Source organism: Cinclus cinclus, chromosome 21 (assembly GCF_963662255.1).
Source record: "Cinclus cinclus chromosome 21, bCinCin1.1, whole genome shotgun sequence".
NCBI classification, from domain to species: Eukaryota; Metazoa; Chordata; class Aves; order Passeriformes; family Cinclidae; genus Cinclus; species Cinclus cinclus.
In genome coordinates this window covers 1,932,071-1,955,908 of record NC_085066.1, presented here as the reverse complement: position 1 = coordinate 1,955,908, position 23,838 = coordinate 1,932,071, and the positions used below count along the sequence as shown (strand labels likewise).

The 23,838-nt window shown below is 39.2% G+C and overlaps 1 protein-coding gene across 4 annotated transcripts in view; it reads left to right on the top strand.

Annotated features, from left to right (window-relative positions):
- The window catches only part of MYO1B (myosin IB), an 87,815-nt gene extending 65,950 nt beyond the window's left edge, over positions 1-21,865 (top strand). The window contains exons 16-30 of one of the 4 annotated variants that reach the window (XM_062506776.1): positions 12-238; positions 414-614; positions 1,648-1,741; positions 2,194-2,343; positions 4,414-4,482; positions 6,077-6,163; positions 6,460-6,546; positions 9,125-9,211; positions 12,366-12,440; positions 12,837-12,971; positions 13,818-13,924; positions 16,334-16,466; positions 17,943-18,095; positions 18,955-19,082; positions 21,482-21,865. In XM_062506776.1, the coding sequence (XP_062362760.1) occupies positions 12-238; positions 414-614; positions 1,648-1,741; positions 2,194-2,343; positions 4,414-4,482; positions 6,077-6,163; positions 6,460-6,546; positions 9,125-9,211; positions 12,366-12,440; positions 12,837-12,971; positions 13,818-13,924; positions 16,334-16,466; positions 17,943-18,095; positions 18,955-19,082; positions 21,482-21,605 (1,857 nt within the window). In that variant the 3' untranslated portion in view covers positions 21,606-21,865. The remainder of the gene's footprint in view (positions 1-11; positions 239-413; positions 615-1,647; positions 1,742-2,193; positions 2,344-4,413; positions 4,483-6,076; positions 6,164-6,459; positions 6,547-9,124; positions 9,212-12,365; positions 12,441-12,836; positions 12,972-13,817; positions 13,925-16,333; positions 16,467-17,942; positions 18,096-18,954; positions 19,083-21,481) is intronic. The other 3 variants (XM_062506778.1, XM_062506779.1, XM_062506780.1) reach the window with 3 other exon arrangements.
- The last annotated feature ends 1,973 nt before the right edge of the window (positions 21,866-23,838 follow it).

The following is a 23,838-nucleotide window of genomic DNA, read 5'->3' as shown; positions in this document are numbered from 1 at the left end:
CTGTTGTTCAGGTTCTGTACCAGGTGGAAGGATTTGTTGACAAAAATAATGATCTTCTGTACCGTGACCTCTCCCAGGCCATGTGGAAGGCCAACCACTCCCTTATCAAAGCATTGTTCCCAGAAGGAAACCCTGCTAAGATCAATCTGAAGAGACCACCAACAGCAGGTTCACAGTTCAAGGCTTCAGTTGCTACCCTGATGAAAAATCTGCAGACAAAAAACCCAAACTACATCAGGTAAATTCCCTAGAGCCAAAGATTTGGTGAATTTCTATGATGAGGATAGGAAAAAAAACCAAAAATAAATCTTGGCGTCCAACGACAAACTACGGAACCGAACGGTTTAAACTCGCCACAGCAGCTGTTGGCACGTACAACGCAAAGAGGTGTCCCTTTTGGTTTTCCTCTGCAGGTGCATCAAGCCCAATGACAAGAAGGCTGCACACATTTTCAACGAAGCCCTGGTGTGCCACCAGATCCGGTACCTCGGGCTCCTGGAGAACGTGCGGGTCAGGAGAGCGGGCTACGCCTTCCGGCAGCCCTACGAGCCCTGCCTGGAGAGGTACAAAATGCTCTGCAAGCAGACCTGGCCACACTGGAGAGGGCCAGCCAGGTAGGCAAACAGCAAGAGTCCTGCCTGCCCCGAGGGAAGTCCCCATCTGCCGCGTGTCCTGAGTTTTTAATTGTTGGGCGTGCATCGCGAAAGGGATATCGTGCAGGTCGTGCTGATTTGGGTATGAAAGGGAGGGATTTGAGTCTGTAAGAGAGAGATCTACAGTGTATTCGAAATAGCTGGGAGGTCTGGAATGATCAGGAGGGCACTTATCTTTAATAACCAACTTTCAAAGTGTAAGAACACTCATTTTGTTGAAGACAGCCATGCAATCTTCCTGTTATTCCTTTCAGGAATAACTTTACATAATGATTGGGGAACAATTATGAGATAAAGCCTCTTGCAAATCAATGATATTAAATACATACTTTTAAGTCGCCCAGTATTCACACTTTTTTTGCCAAAAAAGGTCTGGGATGGGCAAATAAGCTTCTCTATTATTTCTTTTTACATGTTGCCACCAAAAACTTCATTTAAATATCTTTCATTAATTGGTTAACTTCTTTTAGCTACAATTTAAGTCTTCGGGTCATGAAGATAATGGTGACAGTGCAGTAATGGTAACAATAGCATTGCAGTCACAAAGATCTGCACAATTCCACTTCCATTTTTTTCAGTTGGTGTTCATAAAATGCATTTGATGAGAATGGAATGCTGGCATTTGTCAAACTCGTCAGTCTTTGTTTCACATTTTGACATTAGTGTGAGCCCTTCCTTTTTCCTTTCTTCTGTTTTTAAGTAAAATAATTATAGATGTAAGAGGAAAAAAAATAGGGTGTTGCTGATGCTGTAAAATAAAAATTGCTCTTTTTTTCATCTAATTATTCTGAATCTTTACAGTTATTATTCTTGCCTTTAGCTGAATAAACCACTGAATAATGAGTTAAGTTTTTCAATCTTCTTATGTCAAGCACTATTTAAAATGTTTAAAATATGCTTTCATATACTTTCCACAAATTAAGTTGTGAATATGTAAAGTAAGAAGTTTTAGAGCTGGGGGTCATGTTTGTTAAGCTCATTTACTCCTTCTTAGGGCTGGAGTAGAGGTGCTGTTTAATGAACTGAGAATCCCTGAAGAGGAATTTTCATTTGGTAGATCAAAGATATTCATCCGCAACCCAAGAACAGTAAGTGAAAAATGCCTTCTGCAAAATCAAGCCCTGTCTCATGAGGACAGCATCATTCACTACCTGGTTCCTACAGATCTTTCTACATGCAGTGCTTTGATGTATTGCCATGAATGTAGCATTTAAAAAAACCCACTTTTTAATGTTAGACCCGTTAAAATCAATCTTGATTGTGAATCAAGTTTCTACAATAGCTGTCAACCTTAATGTAATATAATTTTTGAGCACTGACTTGTGACATTATGTCTGCTACAAATCTTGTTGGTGTACCTGCCTGTAGCTGTGGAGATGAATAAAACAATGTGTGACTGAGGGGGGACTTCAGTAAAGAAGAGATTTCTCTTACAAGAGCTGTGCTTACGGGGTTTTTTTTTTCCTTGTCTCTTCTCTCCTGTTGTTTGTTTTTTTTTTTTTCCACTGTCAAACAAAACCCTAAAAACCCCCACACCCAGCTCTTCAAACTAGAAGACCTGAGGAAGCAGCGTTTGGAGGACTTGGCTACTCTCATTGGAAAGATTTACAGAGGTTGGAAGTGCCGTACTCGCTTCTTGCTAATGAAAAAATGCCAGGTTGTCATCGCTTCCTGGTACAGGAGATATGCAGTAAGATCCCATCCTTACTACATGGGGGGTTCTCTTCATGGTTTCATACATATAACCTTCATAGGATATTTTTCCTTACTATGTACGGAGAGCTGTTGAAAGAACTCAGTTTTATGTTAACGCTTAAGTACCAATAGTGGGAATAAAGAAAATTCAGTTTCTGTAGATTACTGTTAAGTGCTTACACTGTGCTTGTTTTTAAAAAGTTAAAAAGCTCACCAGAGTCTCTTCGCTCTGGGAGAGCAGGATTCTGTGGTTCTGCTGGGAAGAGCCTTTTTCGTTCAGCTGAAATGCTGTGCTTCCCAACACTTCCAGTGCTCTCAAAACATATGGTTAATGAGTAAAAAATGTTCAGTAATATACATGTGCAGTTCTGTGGAATTCACTCATTCCTAAGCCTTTTCGTATTTTTTGCCTTATTTGGAACATCTGCCTTAGACTCAAGAATGCTGCCTGTAGGGGTTTATTTTAATTGTAACTCCTAAGACTGGTAATTTGGTATCGTTATTGATGCAGTTCATCCTAAAGCATTTCCAGTTCTATGTGTGGACTGGGTGTTCTGTGCCACAAACTGAACAGCACCGTTACACGACTCTTTCATGTCTTCTTGGCAGTCAGCAAATAACACTGACTTACAGGATGAAAAAGATTTATTTGTTTTGAAAACCACTCTTGAAGTTCTCAGCTGCATTTCGTTATTGCTAGAGAATAGCACAAGCTTATCAGAAACCTTGATAAAACACATAAAGAAAGTCTTCTTAAGCTGCAAGTTGCAGAGTTGACAAATCCCTGTTCTTCAGCTGACAAGCGCTTCTGTTTGTCCTCTTGAAAGCCATCAGTGTTTGCTTCACTTCTCTTGGATGATTAGAGAAAAGTATAGATCATTTAGAAAAAGTCTGACTGAAGCTTACTTTTTTTACTGTAAAAAACTCTTCTCTCTGACTTTGTGTGACTGAGAGCCCCATTCCTATAACCAGCATCATCACAGAGTTGCATTGTGCCCATACTGCTTCATTGTGATCTCACACAATCTTAATGAATTTAAAATGGGCTTACTGCAGCTAGATTGGCACAACTTTAAATGCAAAAAAAAAATTGCAAACAAATGCACGACCAAGAACTGCTGATGTCTTAACTGTAGACCTTTATTGGGTCACTGATGAAACATGGCAGCAGTTGTTTCACTGCTGATGATAGAGACATTTCTCATGGATGGAAGGCACCGTTCTCCTAAGCCAATGTGACTGGTAGGCACTGTGCTTTGGAAGGAAAATCCCTGGAATGAATAAAGCTTTTTTGAGTAACTCCTTGTGCTGGAGGCTTGACTCAAGGATCTGCAGACACTTGTCTGTCTGTTGCCTTGCAGGGGATGATGGATGGCAGCTGTGGCATGAGGGTGGTCCAGAGGGGACCCTCTTCAGCTTGTCACAGAGACTTTCACTGTCACTGAGCGGGCTGAATGTCAAGTCTGAAAGCCCTGATGCAAAGTCTGTCAATTTAACGTTATACTCAGTGCTGGGTTGCTGGAGAACTGAGCTTTTTAGAAGGAAAATGCTCAGCTGTCCAGGAAATTTATTGTTCAACCTGGCATACTTAAATAGTACTCCAGCACCTCATTCAGGAATCCATGGTTTTGGTTTTTTCCCTCTTCCTAAATTATCATTAGCCATAATAAAGGCATTGTGGGTAATGGGAACAGCACATGTCTTATGAAAAGGTGGTAAAAAGCTTAGCCAACAAACCTGAGCATTTGTGGCAGTTCGTGTGCTACTCTGGTGGTGGGAAAGACAAATAAAGCTCTTACTGTTAGCATTTAATCTGCATTTGTGCTGCTGACCATGAACTTAGTGTTTCTGTAAACAGAGTGACATTGTCCATGCAGCACTGTTGATGTGCTTTGTTTCCCCTGGAGTTGAACACAGAGTCTATACTCTGATCTGCTCAGTCAGAAATTGTTCACTTTTTACATTTACTGCTTCTCAAGCGTATTGGCAGATGTCAGTAATGAAAGATGTATTATGTAATATGCAACATTCTGTTCTAAGCACCACATATGTGTTTCCAATACAGCAACAAAAAAAATACCAGAAGATAAAGAGTTCAGCTATTACAGTACAGTCGTACATCAGAGGGTGGAAGGTGAGTTTCCTGTCACTGCAGCTGACTCTGTCTGGTGAGGTAAGGAGCAGGTGAGAAAACACTTTCCAAGTGCACTGAGCCTCCTGCATTTCTTCTCTCCTTGGAGCTGTGGCTGTGCCACAGCCATTGTTAAACTCTCCTAGCAGAGGTGAGTTCAGGATATCTGCATGTGCTGCCTGGGCTGTAAATCCCTGAAAAAAACTTTGCAAGTGGAATGCTGGGGCCACACTAAACCACTGGGTTATCCTTGAGGCATCTTCTGCCAGGGAATTGAAAAGCCAGCAGCTCCAGAGAAGGATGCTCTGGGGCTCTGCCACTGGCCTGAGGAAAACCTGGAATGATTTGGAAGAAGCAAGTTGTGGTTGGCAGTTATTTTATGCTTAACAGAATTCTCAAAGAATGAATCAAATTGAAAGCAGGATTAAAATAAAGAGTTTGGGTTGCCTGGGCAATTTGTTACTCGGGTTAAATCTTCAGTTCTCCTCTGTCTGCTAAGCAGAGGAGTGAAAGTGCACTTGTGTTGAGAGAGTAGTTTATTGCTGTGGGCTTGTACTCTGCCTCAGTTTGCCATGCCATTTCTTCTCTGAGCGGTTTGTGCTTTGTGAAGGGACAGTCATGCATCCTAGGACATATTTAAGGAATGATGCTTTAATAGGAGGTAAAAAGGAGATTAACAGCTCACATGAAAGCAGCCATGATGCTTAAAGCAACTGCTGCTGTCCATCTTCAGGAAAAGCAGCCCTGGGCTCCTCTATTTTGTTATTAACATTTCTTCACCCTGCTAAGGGTGGCTTTCCCCTCTAGTTAGTGAAGAGAGAACTGCCTTTAGTTCTGGCATCAGTTCCCTTTCTATCAGGCAGGGAAGGAAGGGGCTGCAGTTAGTAGCTGTTGGTGTAAATAGTCTCTCCTGCCCACAAGGCTTTAAAGTTTTCCAGCAATAAGGAAACGTGATTTGATTTTGCTGTTTCTCTGGATTTTTTACTTTGTTATTTTGTTCATATGGGTTAAAAATATCCTTTCAGTCTAACTATTGATGTGCTGTCTTTTCCCATGAGCATTATTTGAAGAAAACTGGGTTAAAAGCATCATCTCGTGTTATGGTTTTCTGTTTGCATTGGAGAACAAGCTCTTGTGCAGTAGCATTACTGTGCATGGAACCTTGGTGTGACAGCAGCCTTTAGTGTGACCTGAAGCCAGGCAATTTACTTGTGATTTATTCTTTATTGCACTCTAAATGGATTAGACATTTACTGTATGGAGAAAAAATATTGTTGCCATTGTGCAAACAGACATACAGATATCTCAGGTAACGCAGCAAATCTGGGAGGAAAGTGAGCATTGAACTAACATCCCCAAACCTGCCAGTCCCAAAGTCTTGCAGCACAGAATCCTCCCTGGAGCAGCAAATGTTAGGCTGGGCAGCATTTGTGAATGCATTTGCTCGGGGGTTTGGAGGCAGTGGGTTTATTTTTTTTTTTTTTATTGGTCTTGCCTAGATTTACAAGTGCAACTTGTAAATCTACTTCAAATATATATATATATATATATAAAAAAAAGTTAGTTAGTAAAAAGTAACATTTTAAATTGTTCACAGGCTCGGAAGCTTCTTCGGGAACTCAAGCACCTGAAGCGTTGTAACGAGGCTGCCACAGTAATTGCTGCTTATTGGCATGGTACCCAGGTAAGAACATGGCAACAAACGGTGCACTTGTGTGTCCCTCCATGCAGTGAAGGAGGATATCCCTCAGGGTAGCTATCTGGGAATACTGTCAGTGGCTTTGACTGCTAAAACTGGTTTTCTGGTTTCTCTTTGCTGCTAACATGTTGTAGCTGGTGCAGTCTGGGAAGCTGGGACACGCTTTAATATTTGCAGTTTGGAGTGACTGGTTACTTGCTTTCTTTCTTGCACCAATGGGAACTTGCAGTAACCTTTTCCTTCCTAAGCTTTTCTATATCCCATTTTCAAATGCATCACAGGCACGAAGGGAACTGAGACGACTGAAAGACGATGCTAGAAATAAACATGCTATTGCTGTTATTTGGGCTTTCTGGCTTGGATATAAGGTACTTCGTGCACATATCACATGTCCCCCCCCTTCATTACTCAACCATATCATCATTTAATCACTATTTCACAGTGAGAATTAATGACTAATACAATTGACTCTTAAATAATAGAGCATGGTCACAGATTCCTTCCATTTCCATTCATGCCACACCTAATAAATCTGACAGCATTGTGTACGCCAATTTTTTCGTAGAGTAGGAAATTCTTTGCATGGCAACCAAGAACAGATTTGCACTAACAAGCCATTAGACTAGATTAAAAATGACTGGACTACAGTAATGTCAAATTAGGAAATGCATTTAACTACATGTGAATATGCAAAGCGTGGTTTATGGGGGGAGAGAAGGTTGGGGGTTTTTGGTGTGTTCCTCCTCATGCCCCCAACAAGTGCTTTCAGTGACACTGTGTTAGTGATCCATTTGAGATTTTCACCACATTTTATAATCTGTACTCTGGACAGTCTTCATCTACAAGTTCGAACCAACATTACTGAATTTCATTAAATTCTAATTGTTATTAGTTTAATTGATTTTCTGGCTGTGATTTGAACCATTAAAAATTCAATAAGTCCAAGTAAAGCAAAATTTTATGAGCTGATCTTTTAGCAGAAAATGATGTTAGTTTGCAATTCTAAACTTACAGCTCTAGAAAAATCCCAGGAATTTCAGCATCAGCTGTTTGTTTTCAGAAGCAAAGTCCCACTGAAAGATTCTTGCTAATCCCCAGCCTGTAGTTGTGGGTTATGTGAACATTTGAAATGCTGTTCACTAGAGGTCAAAAATATATTGGTTTCAGCTAAGAAATTCCTAATTTAGTTGAAAACCATAAAAACATTAGACTTAAAACGTTTTGCAGTTATTATTTATCTTGTGGGTGTGTTGTTAGAACACCTTGGTAACTGGATGGAGAAATGTGCTCAAATTACATCTGGAATATAATGCTGCATTTGACCTTTGATATTTTGGTGTAAATCTAATAGATTTCCAGCAAAATGGCAGCCCTGGGAATCCAAACAAACATGTACAGAATTTCCTTCATACTAGAAAGTCTTTGGAACTTTTCAGTTCTAGCTTGATATTTAGGTAACAGTATAACTAGACAGACACACATTTGATTAAGCACAATACATTGAGAATTTCTTTTTTTCTTTTTAACCAGAGTTCCTTTCACCAAAAAAACACTACTGCAGGAGAGATATTTATTTTCATAGTTTTAAGATACTTCTTTGAATTAAAAGGTGCATCCAGTGGATGCAATAGTGTTAACCATGTTAAAGTTCCTCATTTAAATGTTTAGTAGATTTGGATTATTTTTAACATGGTTTAATAGTCATTTTTACCAACTGGCTCACAGGAATTTAGTAAAAAATTGTCTCCTTATTCCTTTAATAGAAATACTCTAAATACAATAATATATATGTATATAAAGATAATCTAAATTGAATTAAGTTTAGAAAAATAATTGCAGTCTGTGATAAGGGAGACAACTTTTTATTGGCGTGATCCTTTATCTTTTCCTGGGGGAATATTTGAAACAAAAGCTTTAAAAGTTATAATCAGAAGTCACTTGATTTACCAAAAACCCCACAAACAAACAAATTTCAAACAAGAGCGAGCCTCAGGTACTCAGTTTCCTTCCCTTTTCACAAGATAGATGAATACTTAGCTTTGCATAGCTCTTGCTTTTACACTGCCGTGCAGTAGGAGCTTTTGTGCCAAGCAGATGAGTGAAAACATGATCTCTGGCTCTACACCTACTGCACATTAACCTTTCCATCTGCACCAGAAGAGCATAACTGGCACAGCCTGGAGCTGCTGCACAAGTCTGATAACTTAGAGCCTGACAAGTGCAGATGCAGAGCTAGAGCTGCTCTAGCTGAGCCTGGAGTGCTGCAACTCTTCCTTGAGTGTTGTCATCAGATAACTGAATTCAAAAATGGGCTGCTATCTCCTAAAATGCAGCGTTCTGTTGAGTTGCCCACACATGCCTCAAATGGCTTTCCTAAATTTGAATGATTGATGAAAGGTGGGAAGGTGCCTATCTTTGTACATGAGGAATGCACTGGTTTTGATGGCTTTACCCCTTAATTCCACAGACAGACATCATTTAACCGGCTGGAGAATTTTAATTTTTTTTTCTCCTTAGCACATAAAGATCAAAATAAAAAATAACCTTCAGAATAAAAGCCCTCATTACAATGCTGGAAAATCATCATGTCACGTAATTTCAGAGCTGACAGCGGTTTTACTCCAAAATATGCATCATTTTGATCTTGAAACTGCAGGCAAAGCTCTCCCATGAGAATCCAGCTGTGGGATGCGTGCACAGACGAGGAGGAGGAAGGGCTGGCAGTGAATAACAGCGCTGGCCAAATTCCCACCTGTCCGTGCCACACCAGCAGCTTGTTTCACCTTCTGTGTGGCTTCACTCCCCCCTCCCAGGGCACGCTGGCTGTCCCAGGTCCAGGCTGCTCCTGCATCCATCCCTGCCCTGCCGGGAGAGGCGGTTCCCGATTCCCGGTGGTGTGCTGTCTGCATCGGGCTCTCTCTTTTGTTCACTCTCTGAACCTTTTAGGCTCGGAGGGAGTTGAAACGCTTGAAGGAGGAGGCTAGGCGTAAGCATGCTGTGGCAGTCATTTGGGCTTACTGGCTTGGACTGAAGGTACTTTCTCCAACACTCCCATCTGTCACCATGAACTCAACCAAGCGTGGCGCACCTTACTAACACTTAATGAACAAGCAGTTGTGCGGGCTCTCTCGAAGGGATGCTTTTTTTTATACACGTTGTTTGACTTCGTCACGGACTTGGTTTAACGAAGTCGTAAGCTGAAATTGTCTCATTTACAGCAACATTGAGGCATCGGGGGTTTTTTGTCGTATCAGGAATCGCAGCTTTCAAGAGAAAGACTAAAGTCAGGTTAAAGGGACTCTGTTACAGTTGTTGACCTTAAAAACTGACCTACCTTGGCAAAGGTCCTATCTGGAAAGATTACAAGGATGTATTTTCTTGTTGTGACCTCTGCTTGTTAGAATGGGGAGTAGGGTGGAAGCGTCTGACTCTCACTGCTGCTCACAGTAGAGCCCTGACCCCAGTGTCAAGGAGGGCACAGTGTAAAGCCAGTGGTCCTGTCCTGCATCCAGCAGCCTTGTTGGGGCCTGGCATTGCACACAGATACCTGTGGCTTGTGACAAACATGAATTCCTAGAAAAATTGAGATGCGCAAAAGCGTTTTGTTTTCCGTCCCTTGCTCTCAAGGACTGGTTGGCAGAAGAAAACACATCTGTAATCTGGAAAAATGTAGTTCTGCTCTGTAAATAGACTGAAAATGGCATCTTCAGATGTTTCAGGTCTGTGCCTGAATGATTTACACAACAGTTTTACAGATGCAGTCCTGAAGAGCTGCGGGAATCTGAATCTGTTTGTTTTGGCTGGGAGTGACTTTGGCTAATAGGGATATTGTAGACTACAGAGGTATGAAAGGAACAATTAGCTCAATAATGGAGAGTCAAGTTCACCTCTCATATTCTTGTACTTCTGACAGTGATGAAATGGGAGAAGTAAAAAACATATAATTATATATAATGCACGCTCAATTATATTTAAAAAAAATCCATTACAATACATATATGGAAACCAGACCTTGGAAAGTACAAAGGAGCCATTTTAAGAAGTCATTCTGCAGATCAGAATCACACTTTAGGTACTAGTGCCAAAGTAGGTCTGTTTTTATGATTTTAAAGCAAGGCTATGTCCCTCCTGAGAACTCAGAGGCCGTTTTATATCAAACAGCAGCATTTAAATGCAAGCTGATGACTCCAAAACCTTTAAGGCACATTACAGCAGGAATACATTTCTGCAGTCTGTGGTGTGGTTTTCAGTGAGTTTGTTGAACTCACTGAAAATAGTGTAAGCTACATTTCCAATTTCCATCTCACTTGAAATACGTGGATTTTTCTGAATAAGGCTATAGTCTGTCATTCCAATATATCACCGTTAACACAGGTAGTTTGAAGGCAAAGTCCTTTCACCCATGACATGTGAGGCTCAAGAATTAAAGTTGATAAAAACAATGAAGATGAAACCATTATGTTGTGAGGATTTTTTTTTTTTAATTGTATGCCAAGTAGATTTTAGTAGCATTTGTGGTACTTTCCAGATTTAGGCTTTTCTGGAGCAGCTTGCATTTCTCAGTGCTTGCTTTGCAGCTTCCCTGCAGCACCAGTAGGACGCGTGGGTGTCTATTAGTTCTTTTCTTCCAAATTAATTTGCACACCTTGCTGCTCGCAAAGAATAATATAAAGCAAGATCATTAAGCAGAGTCTATGGTGAGATTTGGGGTGATTGTGGTTGGAGTGGCTTTGAGTGTGCTAATTACCATCCCTGAATAATTAATAAAGGATGTACTCTAATTAAAGAGCACTAAGCCTTGCCGGAAATGAGTGAATAAGAACTCTGAATTATTTATTTATTTATTTATTTATTTTAATAAAGTGAGGAGGAAGAAAATATGCACAGCATTTGCATGGAATGACGACAGCTGAATGCTGCCAGTTTTGTTGATGCATCTTAGTATGTAATTAAGCAAAATCTGTTTACCTGTGGGGTGTTTTTTGTCCCCAAATGGTGACAGATTCTTGCTTTCCAAATGCTGGTTTATCTTAAAATGCATGAATCACTATGAAGCAGAAGCGGGTGCCAGGGTAAATTTTGTTTCTGTAAATTGAAGAGGATTTTATTCTATTGGTTTCCTTTTATATTCTGCTTACAGAGAAGCCAGCAACACACAGTGAGTTAGCTAAAACCACTAAATTTTGCTCTGGGGTAAATTATGCAAAGCCACGATGTTTTCCCTGGGTTTTGCCCAAAACCCATAACAGGTGTGTTGCAGGCTGTGCTAGAGTTTGCAAAAAAAAAAATAAATGTGGGGGATGTTTCAGCTGACTTGAGAAGAGCCTGGGTGTCACATAAAACTGCAAACCAGTTGGGCTCTCCCTAATTGCCTTTTCTGAATTTTGATCTGTGCTAATTAGCACTGATAGAAATACAAAAGGCAAAACGAGTACTCTAAAAGTTGCACTTCCAACTATGTGTTAAAAATTAGTATCACCTGCAAAAATTGCTTTGATGATCACTTTTTTGATTTTTAGTTTTTTAATTTGACTGGTTTTCAAATAAATTTTGGGAGCAAATATCAAGGTTGCTTATATTAAGCAACCTTTGTGTTGATTTTCTGCTCTTATCAAGTACCAAAATCTTATTTTTCTTTCGGAATGAAGACTTCTTGTGTGAAAATAATTTTTTCATGTAGAAGTCTACTCTACTCTGAAAAAAAAAAAAATAACAACCAACCCTTTTTATTGTATCAAACTCTCTATTAAGAATTTTAAAGGAGAAAAATCTGAAAATTTCACCAATTAACTCTGTAATTAACATCAAATCAGTGTCACTTCACACAAGAAAATTGTGTCATCATTGGTGATACCTCACTTTTTCCAGTCCAGCTTTATGCAAAAGCCTGTTGATAATAACTTCATGCTGTGAATTCGACAATATTTGAATAATTTGCCTTTTTGGAGGGAAGTATTTCAAATTCCTTGATAAGTTTGCAAATAATTGCACTCAGGTCAGCCGAGGTATCTTTCAGACATCGTGGTCCTTGGTCTGTCACATAATTTAAGGGTGACCAGGAGATGTTCCCATTTCAGGGAACCCTTTGCATGTTTTAATGTTTCCTGCTATAGAGCTTGTTTAAAAAGTACTTGTGCAAACAAATTCATTCTTTATATCCATTTTGAGGGTTTGTTTAACTTTCCAGGTCCGTAGAGAATACAGGAAATTCTTCAGAGCCAATGCTGGAAGAAAAATTTATGAATTTACCCTTCAGAGACTTGTATGTATATATCTGCACAAAGCACATGTGCACTTTCTGTCTTTTAAGCTTTTATTTTCTAGCAAACGTAACAGCTGTGTTGTGAAAGTCTTTGTAAGGAAATGTCCAAGTACATGGAAAAGTGACAATTTAATATTGTGGTATTGTAAGGAAAGGGTAGTGGTAATGTTTGAAGGTGTTGGAATGGTATGAACTATTTGCCACACTTCTGTGAGACCTAAATCTGTGTTTCTCAATATACCTGGCTTTAAAAATCCATATTCTGGTTTATGAGAGCTGAGAGTTGCAGTTTGGTAACTGTGCCTCTTAATCACAGAGCATCTGCTTTTCCTTGCATACTTCAGTAACTCTGATATTTGAACATTAATAAAACATCTTGCTTCAATTTTATCACAGATGCAAAAATACTTCTTGGAAATGAAGAATAAGATGCCTTCCTTATCACCAATAGATAAAAACTGGCCAGCAAGGCCTTACCTTTTCTTGGATTCAACTCACAAGGAGCTAAAGAGGATTTTCCATTTGTGGAGGGTAGGACACATTCTGGTCCAGTCTGTGCAGAATTTCTTCCCATGGTTTTCAGTAGTTTTGTTCACAAAGGGTCTGTTTTTAGGATGTATTTCCTTCGATTCCAGCCAGGATAATTTTATTTTTTTGGAAAGAATATATTTTTTGATCATTGCCTTTGGCCTGCAAGGGATAGAACTATCCTGGCTACTCCTTTCTGGGGCTAGGGAAAGAGGTTTGCTTCCTGCCATTAGCCTGCTAATTAATAGCTTGTGTCCACGGCCAGGACTTGGACCAACGTTGGAAGTGCTGGGTGGAATTTTTTACTTACGAGCTGTGGTTAGCTGAAATTTGTTTTGGATCTTTGGATGGAGGGAACGGCGAGGATCTGTGCAAGTGCTGTTGGGGAGTTTTATTGATCTTGTGGGCTGTGTTTTCTGTGCATTGTCAAGGAACAGCTTTTCTTTCTGAGCCTGCAAAACTCACCCTCTCAGCTGTGATTTTTTTTTTTTTCTTTCTCTCTGCCTACCTAAACTTGCAGAATTGTGGAACTGTATTTATATTTCTGTGAACTTTTTCAGTGCACTCTTCCAATGAATGGTACCTCATAGATTAAGCTCATGTTCGAGTGCAGCATGCTTACAGGAGATGTTTTATGTCTTGTTTCTGGTGTAATTCAAAAGCATCTAGAATGGGTGAGGGGAAAAAACACCTCTCCTGTTTGTTAGCAGTGGCATGTAGGATGGAGCTGAATCACTTCAGAAGCATACAAAGAATGTGCATCTTGAGCAATGAGCAAACATTCGTCTGGGGTACTGTGAGATTGGGAAAGATAATTTTATGGTTTGTTTAATGTATCCTGTTTTGTAGTGCAAGAAGTACAGAGATCAGTTCACAGATCAGCAGAAGCTTATATATGAAGAAAAACTGGAAGCAAGTGAACTTTTCAAGGACAAGAAGGCTTTATATCCAGCCAGGTAATGACTGATTCTGCTGGTTTTAGTGTACAAGAACTTCAATATACTTACACAGATTTGGGAAACTAAGCAGGATTTTGCTTTTTATCTTAAGCAGGAAAATGCATTTTCCTAGTTCGACAACATCCCTCCACCATGTGCCTTTGCTATCCTGAAAATTGACCTCAGTTAGAAGCAAACTTAGATGTTGTAACCACCACCAGTCCTGTGACAGCGAGAAATTCTAGTCCAGAATCCATGGTGGTTTGCTGTTCTTTTCCCTCGTTCCCATCAGGCTGTTTCCTGCAATAGTAAAGGTGAAGTAGCACCTCTCATTGTCACTCTGGGTGGCAGTGTCACTCACCCCCAGGTGAGCTGTGCTGGGGAGCTCTCCTGTGCTCAAGCTTGGCACGTTCACCATAGTGAACATACACTGGTACACATCTTTTTGAAAAGATGCTTAAAAGAAATTTCTATTTCCATTTTAGAATATATTTTCCTTCTTTTTTTTTTTTCCCCCTCCCCTTTTAATAATGTGAAATCTCTGCAAATAAGTTTTTAGGTTTCGTGGATTATTGAGCTCTTTGACACGTTCTTGTCATTGCTATCTATAGAGCCAGAATTATAAGAAAGTGCAGGAGCATCTAATTTTATTTAAGGAATACACTTCTTTTGGTATGCAATAAAACTGACAAAAGAGAGATATGATGCCCATGAAATAAGTTGGCTTGCACTTTTTAAGTGAATATGAGCTTATAAATTGTGTTTTTTCTTGAAAACCATTGTCTTGTCCATCTCGAGAGAGTTTTCTCTTAGAAGCTGTAGTTTGAGCTGAGCAGGAGCAAACAGAATAAGAAGCAAGGTTCAGCAGAGGGAGGAACAGGAATCTGCAAGAGTTTATGAGAACAGTTCTATGCACGGACAAGCTCTGCTTGTGGTTTGTGTGTTTCCTTGGTTTTGTTTCGTGTCATTTTTTTTTTTATAAAGAGACTTCCTATTTTCCTGTAATGGACTCGGTGTACATTTCTCTTTTTTTCCCTTCAGTAGATCTCTTACTTAATGGCTATATGTGCTTGCTTGTGGTTAGTTCCTTATTTGCTTTGGGATGTCTTTTTATGCTGCTGGGAAAAAAAAGAAAGATGGTGCCTTTGGGCTTTCCTATGAGCAAGCAGTTCTTTTTAGGTTTTAGTCAGTATGTATCTGCTCAGCAAAAAGCTCCTTGGGAAGGAAGGAATTCTATTTATACCCCTTGGTATTACACCAAGGCTGAACAATGAAATAACATACAGCAAAATATTTACACACACATATATATGAGTCATTTTTATCCAAGACGTTCTTAAGTGGTATATGTGATAGAGGAACTGTTGATTCATTTCAGTTTTAGTTATAACTTGTCATCATTTGATCAGGGATGAAGTCCACAGGGAATCTACTGTTCTGATGAGTGTGGTTTCATAATGCTAATTAATAAAAAAACAAAAATCCCCCAAAGCTCTTACATGGTGGAAAGTTAGAATGCTTTCCCTACCCTGCATTCATTTAGAAACATTTCCATCTCTTTTTTTCTGGTGTTCAGAGCTGATTAGCTCCAACTGTTGTTTGCTGTTTTGGGTTGTTTTTTTTTTAACCGGCCTAAGGGTAGAGAAAATTACTGTATAAAATTTGTGATTAATTAGTATGATAAAATAGTATGATAATGGTTCATAGGATGTGGCTAATTTTCTGTCTATAGTATAATTATTTAAGGAGAGAGAGGGACTTGTGTTAAAATTCCAGTACCCTTCCTCCTCTTTCCCATCTCTCTGTGTGTCAGAGATGCAATTGCAAAGGCAGTGCTGTTCCACATAATGTATTGGTTTCTCTCTTTGCATCAATGCTTTGCCTGTATTTAAATCACCATTTCTAAAGTGACTTCCAAACAGAGCAGGCAGAATTCACCCATTCTTGCCCTGTACTGAAGCCCTTATTTTAACACCCTGAGGTGTAAAAAGATGGGGGAACTTGCAGGCACAGCAGATCCTGACAAGGAGCTGCCAGGTGTTTCACAAACAGCAGATCCTGAAGGCAGGCTCGTGTCTGTCACTGAAGTCCTGCCTGTCAGCATCAATAGAGTGTCAGTCCCACTGAGGTTTTATTTTCTGTTTTCACAGAGACACTTTCTGGGTGATATCAAATCACAGTTGACCACATATGCAAGGATGTTCGTGGGTATCCAAAGCAATTTAGCCCATTGAATTGAAAAATGCTTCCAGAGCAAGGAAGAAGCCCATCCCATTCTGTCTTTGGTGATAACTTTCTCTTGATTCACCATAACTGGAAATGCTATTTGGTGCATCTCCTCACGAAGCCTGTGATGGTGCCAGGTTTGCTCCTTCCCTGAGGTTCATGTTTAACTCGTGTTTCCTTTGCTGTTCTTCTTCTTTGCAGTGTTGGGCAGCCATTCCAAGGGGCTTACCTGGAGATCAGTGAAAACCCCAAGTACAAAAAACTCAAAGATGCCGTGGATGAAAAGATCATTATTGCAGAAGTTGTGAATAAGATCAATAGAGCCAATGGGAAGGTAATCACATGGATTTGATTTATCCAGAAGGGTAGATCATTTTTGTTATAAATACATTGAAAGAGAGACTTGTAATTGTCTGAGAATTTTTAAGGGCAAGACTGGAAATGTTGGTTTTATGTAACTTGATGATTTTAAACAGCTCTTTTAAATTTACGTAAAGATTACTAAAATCTTGTTTTGTAGTTTCCAGTGACTTTTCCAAACAAAAAAGGTATCTCATCAGCTGGTAACAGACTCTGTTGTGTCACAACTAAATGTAACCTCTGTACTCAGCTAAGATCTTCAATTTGCCAATTAAAGAAAATAAATGTTTAGAGAATATCTTATTCAAGTATTTAGAAAACTTAACTTTTCAAAGTCCATGCTGTCAGTCAAACTTCTGATTATCGCATTTTATTATCTTTTAAAATTATGAGAGGCATATTCTGCTAGCTTTGCCTGTCTTCCAAAGCTCTTTGGAATGAAGAGGCAAGTTTCTTGTATCATTTGAATAAAGTTCTTAAATATGGTGGGTACCTTTTTGTTCTGTTAACATAGAACATATTTTGCATTTAAATTATACTTATTAAAACAGGAAGTATTGTTCTGCCTTAGTAAACTTAATTGCTTTCACCATATCTGTCTAAATATTAGAAGTAGTAGATCTCAACTTCTCAGATGTAGATGTCATTTATGCGTTTGTAGGAGTGAAATTAGGTTGCCACTTGTTGATTCAAAGTTAATTTTCTGGTTTAGAAGAACCTAATTAAATGAAGGCAATATCTTTCCTGTGCTTGCATAGGCTACAACTCTCAAGATTAAAAAAAAATAAATTAATGAACTATGGTTCTATGTGCCTAAGGCAGCTACTTCTTAATTCTAATAAAGATTTTATTCTTTAAAAGTTTACAGAAGAAAATCGTGTATGTGGATTAAGTTCTCATTTCTCTTTCTTACTATTTTCTAAGACACACATTCCAGGCTTTAAAAATATTTGTCTTTTGAGAATATGAATGCTTATCCTCCTAAAGGGTAATTCCAGTAGATAAAGGGAGGAGAACATAACTCTGGAAAGTACTTATGTGATTTGTGTTGCTCTGCATCATAGTTTTGGTGAATAATAATCAATACAGACTTACTGTGTGATGACTTTGCTGGAGACTTGAAGAGCATGAGAAATGAGGTTATCCTGATTTGCATAATTTCAGTGTTTCACTTTCTGAATTTTACAGTAAGCCAGTAATTAAAGGAACTGTTTATACCTAAGCATATGTGCCAAAATGAGCTAAGCTTCTCAGTCTATAATTAGACACATAAATAAATTTGACCTGATTTTAGCTGCTCTGCAGCTTTTACTGAGCATCAAATGTTCACATTTGCTAATGTGGGCCAAGCTTTTTAACTCTGTGAGCTCCTTGGAGTCTCAGTAGGTGCTCCATGGAAACCAGTTCTCTCCTCATGTAGACCATGATCTGCATTTTCACATTTTCACAGGCTGCATCCAGGATTTTCTTATTAACCAAAAATAACGTTCTTCTTGCGGATCAAAAATCTGGGACTATCAAGTCGGAGGTTCCACTGGGAGATGTTACCAAAGTGTCCATGAGCTCCCAAAATGATGGATTCTTTGCAGTGCACCTCAAGGAGGTTGGTTGCCACTCCATCACACAATAATGTGACTTTTTTACGTGCAGCGATGTAAAACCTGTTTGCTAATTATATCATTAAACCATAGGGGTTAGCTTGTTAGCCTTAGAAATTTATTGAGCTTTGCCACAGCTGAAAAAAAGCTTTGATTTAAAGCTACTGAAGCCAAATGAGAACAGTTTATTACATTATGAACGATCATTAAACTGTGAAAATCAGACCTCATGTTTCACTGCAGTCTCTTCAGGATCAGAGTTTTCCACTTGCAATATGGTTCAGGCACCTTGTGCCAGTGTTTTCTTACATGAACTGGTAGAATATTTCTCTCTTTTTATGGGATGCCAAGAAGTCCACATTGAGGCACAGTTAATTTATTATTCAGTTCTAAAGAGCTTAGCTCAGTGCTATATTTGCCTCACTGCACTGTAACCATTGATCTGCTAAAATCATTAAGCTGGCATCTGGATTCTGGCCTAAATGAATTTGAAGACTGTTACATACAGTGTCTTTTCATACTCACTGCCATCGTGCTAATCCTGCTGTTGGTATTTTGCTTTGCTTTTGGTCCTTTCTGAAAGTACTGGAAGCTTGCTGTGGTGCATCCAGACAAGGGATACAGGAAAACTACAGTTCTGTAGGAAAATGAAGATGACCCTCCTTTAGGGCCAGAAGGGATTTTGAATTTTTTTTTTTTTTAACCTCTCTGTCCTGATTTGTAGATTATTTGGGTGAAAATGGTATTTGGATCCTATACACTGCACCGCAATCCCTATTTAACTTCCAAAAGATTGTTGTTTCCTTAAACTGGGAATCGTACTCGAGGTTTTGGTAGACCTAACAGCTTTCCTTCCTCTTTCAGGGTTCAGAAGCTGCCAGTAAAGGAGATTTCCTGCTCAGCAGTGATCACCTTATTGAAATGGCCACTAAACTTTACCGCACTACTCTCAGCCAAACCAAACAGAAGCTCAACATTGAGATATCTGATGAGTATGTTTCATGTTTGCTTAAGAGTACATTTGCTTCAATTCAGCATGCTAAAAAGTCAAGTATCTAGTGTCACAATAACAAAACGCTGCTGTGTAGCTAATACTTATTTTCTCTTGACAGAATACTTGTAAAGAGGGATCCAGTTTTCAGTGTGTGCTCATTTATAGCATTCATTTTGGCTTTTACGTCCCTGAAAGTCATTACAGAAAATGTGCTTTTGTTAAAGTACTTTCAAAGAGGGCTGTGAAGCAGAATTGCTGCTGTAGAAATAATCAAGAGTTACTACATTTGAGAGAACAATTTTGCATGTGACTGAAAAGTTCACAGATTACTATGTGAGATATTTATAGATTAGAGTGGACGCTAGGTGCCAAGTTCTTCTGAAAACAACCCAAAAAAAGAATACAAAGCCCCTCCCCAGTCCAATGTAGGTTTATGAAGCTCTATCTTCTCTCCTGTGAAGGTGCAACAACCTATTGTTGTTCCGGGCTTTTTTGGTTGTTCAAAAGTTTTATTTAATGAAAAGTTTGCATCTCAAAATAGTATTTCTTTCCGCTTGGTATAGTTTCATACTTTGGCCTTAAATAAGGAGTGTCTTTGTTGGGTTTTTAGCTATGGAATACAGGTGTTTGTGTGTGTGTGTGTGTGTGAACTCCTAAAGTTTGCTGAGTAAGAGCTTCCCACTTAGTCCACCATTGTCATGTGCCACCTTTGTTCTGTGAAGTGGCCCCTCTTCTCAGTAATGTTGATTTGGTGGCTTTATTCACTTTGAATAAAGAAGAAAATTTGGAACCCTTTAACAATGGTGAAGTAAATTTCCTGCAGGCAAAAACTGAACCTTTTTATCTGGCTGCACCATCCTGTGTGTGTTCTAGAGTCATGGTAAGTACAGTTGGTATCTGTTCAGATTTGAGGGCTTGTTAAAGGCTAATTTTGCTCTTTCCTTGAAAATTAAATCTGCCATTTTCCTTTGTTCTGTTACCAGATGTCATTTAATTTGCTCAGGAGTGTGTGGTTTTTTTAGTCTCTAAAAAGAGTGTGGCTATCCCCAGTAAGTTTTTTTTTTTTGTTTAAGCAGGGCTACAAAGGAATAAGCTACTAAAGCAAAGTTTAAGCATGCATTGCACTAGTCTGGATTGCCTGCTTTCAGGGAGTCTTGCTTTTTGGGATGTGGTTTTTATTTCTTCTCCTGCAGATTAAAAACATCCATATGTGTATTGCTATTGAGTTTATCCAGACTAAATAATTTTAAACTGTCCGCAGTCCCATCTCTGTTGATGGTGAAGCAGGAGTCTTTTCCCTGCTGGAGTTTAGACACAGCTGGGGGGGGGGTTGAGGATAAAATGTGGCCTTATTTTGACTGCTCTGCTTTTTGGGAAGAGGGAGCAGGAAAGCAGCACTGAAGGGCATCTCGGAGCAGCAGAGGCCACTTCCTCCCCTGAGCTCTGCCGTCAGCTTGATTTGTGCTTTCCGGCTGCAGAGCAAATTCTTTGAAGTTTTTTGGCCTCTGCTGGAGGACTTTTTAAAGGATGCTAAAAGGGAAAATCGGCTGTGTTACAAAGGACTTTTTAGGTCAGCAACCACTGCATGAGAGCCAAGAAGCAGCACTGCCTCGCTTGCTGCTTTTAATCTCTCTGTCCAGATCCGTGAGAGGGTTGAGGCTCCGCAGGAGCTTGTTGGGCTTTTGGGGTGGTGGGGTTTTTTAAAAAAAAAAGCAGTTCTCCACATTCAGTGAAATTACCCTTCCAGCGAAAAGTGAAGAGTCAAATCCAAATTAATTTACCCTGAACTGTAGAAAATGTCTAAATTTGGAGATTGCTGGGCAGGAAGTGAATTTGCTCAGATGCTGAGGCAGGGGGCTATAAAGGCTAACTGAGGATTAGACATATGAGACATATGCTCAAATACCAGATGTACTAAATTAAGCATAAGTAAGTCAGAAGAAGAGAACTCCCAATGTTGTTACAAAAGTATTGAGCTTCCATGAAAGCAGAGAAGCCCCTTTGGCTGACAGTGAAGTTGATGGAAATAGTCTTTGCTGCATTTCTGGTACACGAGAAATTCTGTTTCAAACTGCCTTTTTTTTTTTTTTCCTCTAAAGGACTAGCACACTAAAAAATGTAAATTGTAAAATGTCCACAGTTACAGGCAAAAAGCAATAATTAAGAGATACAACCTGAAGGAGATTCTAGCCAGCCATAACCTGTGGCTTTTTTTATTTATCCCCCAACTCTTTGTTATTAATACAGAGCTGAAAATGACATCTTTTTTTTTGGAGTGATGCTTAGAACCAACAGGAAAAGACTGTTCCTCATGTGTCTCTCTTTTTTTTTTTTTTTCTCTCTCTCTCTCTCTCTCTCTCCACACTTAACTAAAATTTTTACTATTCTCTCTCTTAGGTTCCTGGTCCAGTTCAAACAGGACAAAGTGTGTGTGAAGTTCATACAAGGCAGCCAGAAAAATGGCAACATCCCAACTTGCAAGCGAAAAAACAATCGGCTCCTGGAAGTGGCTGTCCCTTAACTGCAGCTGGTGACTCTCCCTGTCATGGACTTGTTTCTTTGTAATAGTGCAATTTTAGTGGTTTGGTTTTGCTATTTTTATCCCTTTCTGGAGCTGTTGATGGCTAATAGCTTTAGAAACCCTTGGCAAAACATTTGATCGATCGACTTTGAAATCTTTTTATTCATGCCAGAGTTTTAACCCTCAAAACCACAGATTTTTATCCAGTGAGGCATTTTTACCAGCTGGCACATATCTGTCATACAACCAATCATTCTCTTTGTTTAGCAGCCATATTTTAGTGCAGCATATCATAAACCCACATATTAATGATAACTTACTCATACTCCTTAGTCTAGAGACCTGCTTAACAGGAATTATCCGTGGCCCTGATGCTGGGTGGCCATTTGTACCAGGTGTCCTTTTATCCCAGGCTGTCCAGGTGTCTGACAGGCTCCTCACGTCCTGCCCCTGTGCAGACCAGCAGAGCAGGGGCTGATAAAACAACTCCTGTAGCTCACACCAGGAGCTGTGTAACTCAACCTTCTTGTCAGCACAGCACAGAGACATCTAATTCTGCAAAATAGAAGGAATAGATGATTGCACAAGCAGCTACATGCATAATTTTATAGTAAAACATGCAGAAATTTCGAAACAGCGTTTTTAATTAGGTCAGATGTTTTTAATGACTTTATAAAGTAGAGATCAGCAGAATTAAAGAAGCTTTTTCTTTTTTTTTCACAAGAGCTATAAAGTTCAAGGCATATTTTCTGTTCTGCTATTCTTCTTTTAAATTATGAGTTAAGACTAGAGCCTGAAAAATGCAATAGCATTCATAACACTAGTAAATGCTAGTTATTTAAACAGTTAGTTATCAAGTGAAAGGTTTGAGCCTTTCTTTTAAATATTGGCATGTACAATGTGCAATAAAACATACGTGACATTTTGTGAGATTATTTATAATACACTTTTGTGTGGAAGAGAGAGGGTTGGTGCAGACTGCATAGACAATGTAGGGGTTAAAATAGATCTGTGTTGTTAATTTGCAGTTTTTAGCGTGTACACTACAGTTGTCAATTTGGGAAGAATACTTAGAATTGAAAAAAGAAAAAAAATCCTTAATTTGCGGGACTGTATATAAATCAGTATTATGGTAATAAAACTGTTCTAATTCTGTGCTGTTTGGTACTCTTATGTTATAACCATATTTTTGTACTCCAAACTATTTTATATAACTCGTGTGCCTGATGTAAATGCGTGCGCAGGAAATGCAATCAAGGGCCGCATTATAAACCTTCAGTGTAACTGATTGCACTTAATCTTTTATAAGGCAGAAGCATTAGCAGAAATCCTTGAGAGGAGAGATGCTTTTCCAGAGGGAAGGAACTGCTCACGTGAAGGGTTTGTGGGATGTGACTGTGGGATTTGTCCGTGCGAGGACAGCGGAGAAAGCGCGTTCCGTTTTTGCAGTCTGATCTCGGACAGATTTAAGACCCTGGATATCTGATGTGCAGTGCTGGAAGTCCAAGCATAAATAAAAGAAAGAGAAAGAAAAGTGCAGAGTCTCCTTCCTCTCCTGGTGGTGATGTGGTGTAGAGCTCACGGATGTGAAGGCTCCTCTGGGTAGTTCAATGTTAAAACAGTGTTTACTGCAGTAGGTGTTCAAGTGCTAATGGTTATTAGTCTGAAAAATACAACTGGTGTGGGTTACACCACACTCTCCTGTGTGATTAAATGTTTTTTTCTGTGATTTGGATGCGAAGCAATTGTTTTAACAGGCTGCTTCAATGTTGCTGTTAGGCGTCCATACATGTGACCTGGAAAGGTGGGAGTAATCAAAAGATGTATTTCCCAAACTGACAAAAAGCTGCCTCTTCCTCATAATTGTAGTTCAAATCCTTCTTCTAATAGGTGAGGCAGGTTAATAGCTCGATAAAATTTAAATAATTTTACATGTATTGTAGTTGTAGATTGTAATTGTTGCAAAGGAAATTTTAGAATCGATTTGTGATGCAAAATTATGGTGCTTGAAAGGAATTACTCCATTGCCTTAAGAAGACATCACATAAGAATGACAACGGGGCATTTAAAACTCCTAAATCCTGTATTAGAATTTCTGCTTGGGGAAGATTGGAGAGGTCATAAAACTGTTCAGTTTCTTGGAAACCTTACAGTTAAGAACCACACAGAGAAAATTTTGAAAATTAATAAAAAAGTGAGGAAAAATAACATTTGAAACCAGATGTAATTCTGT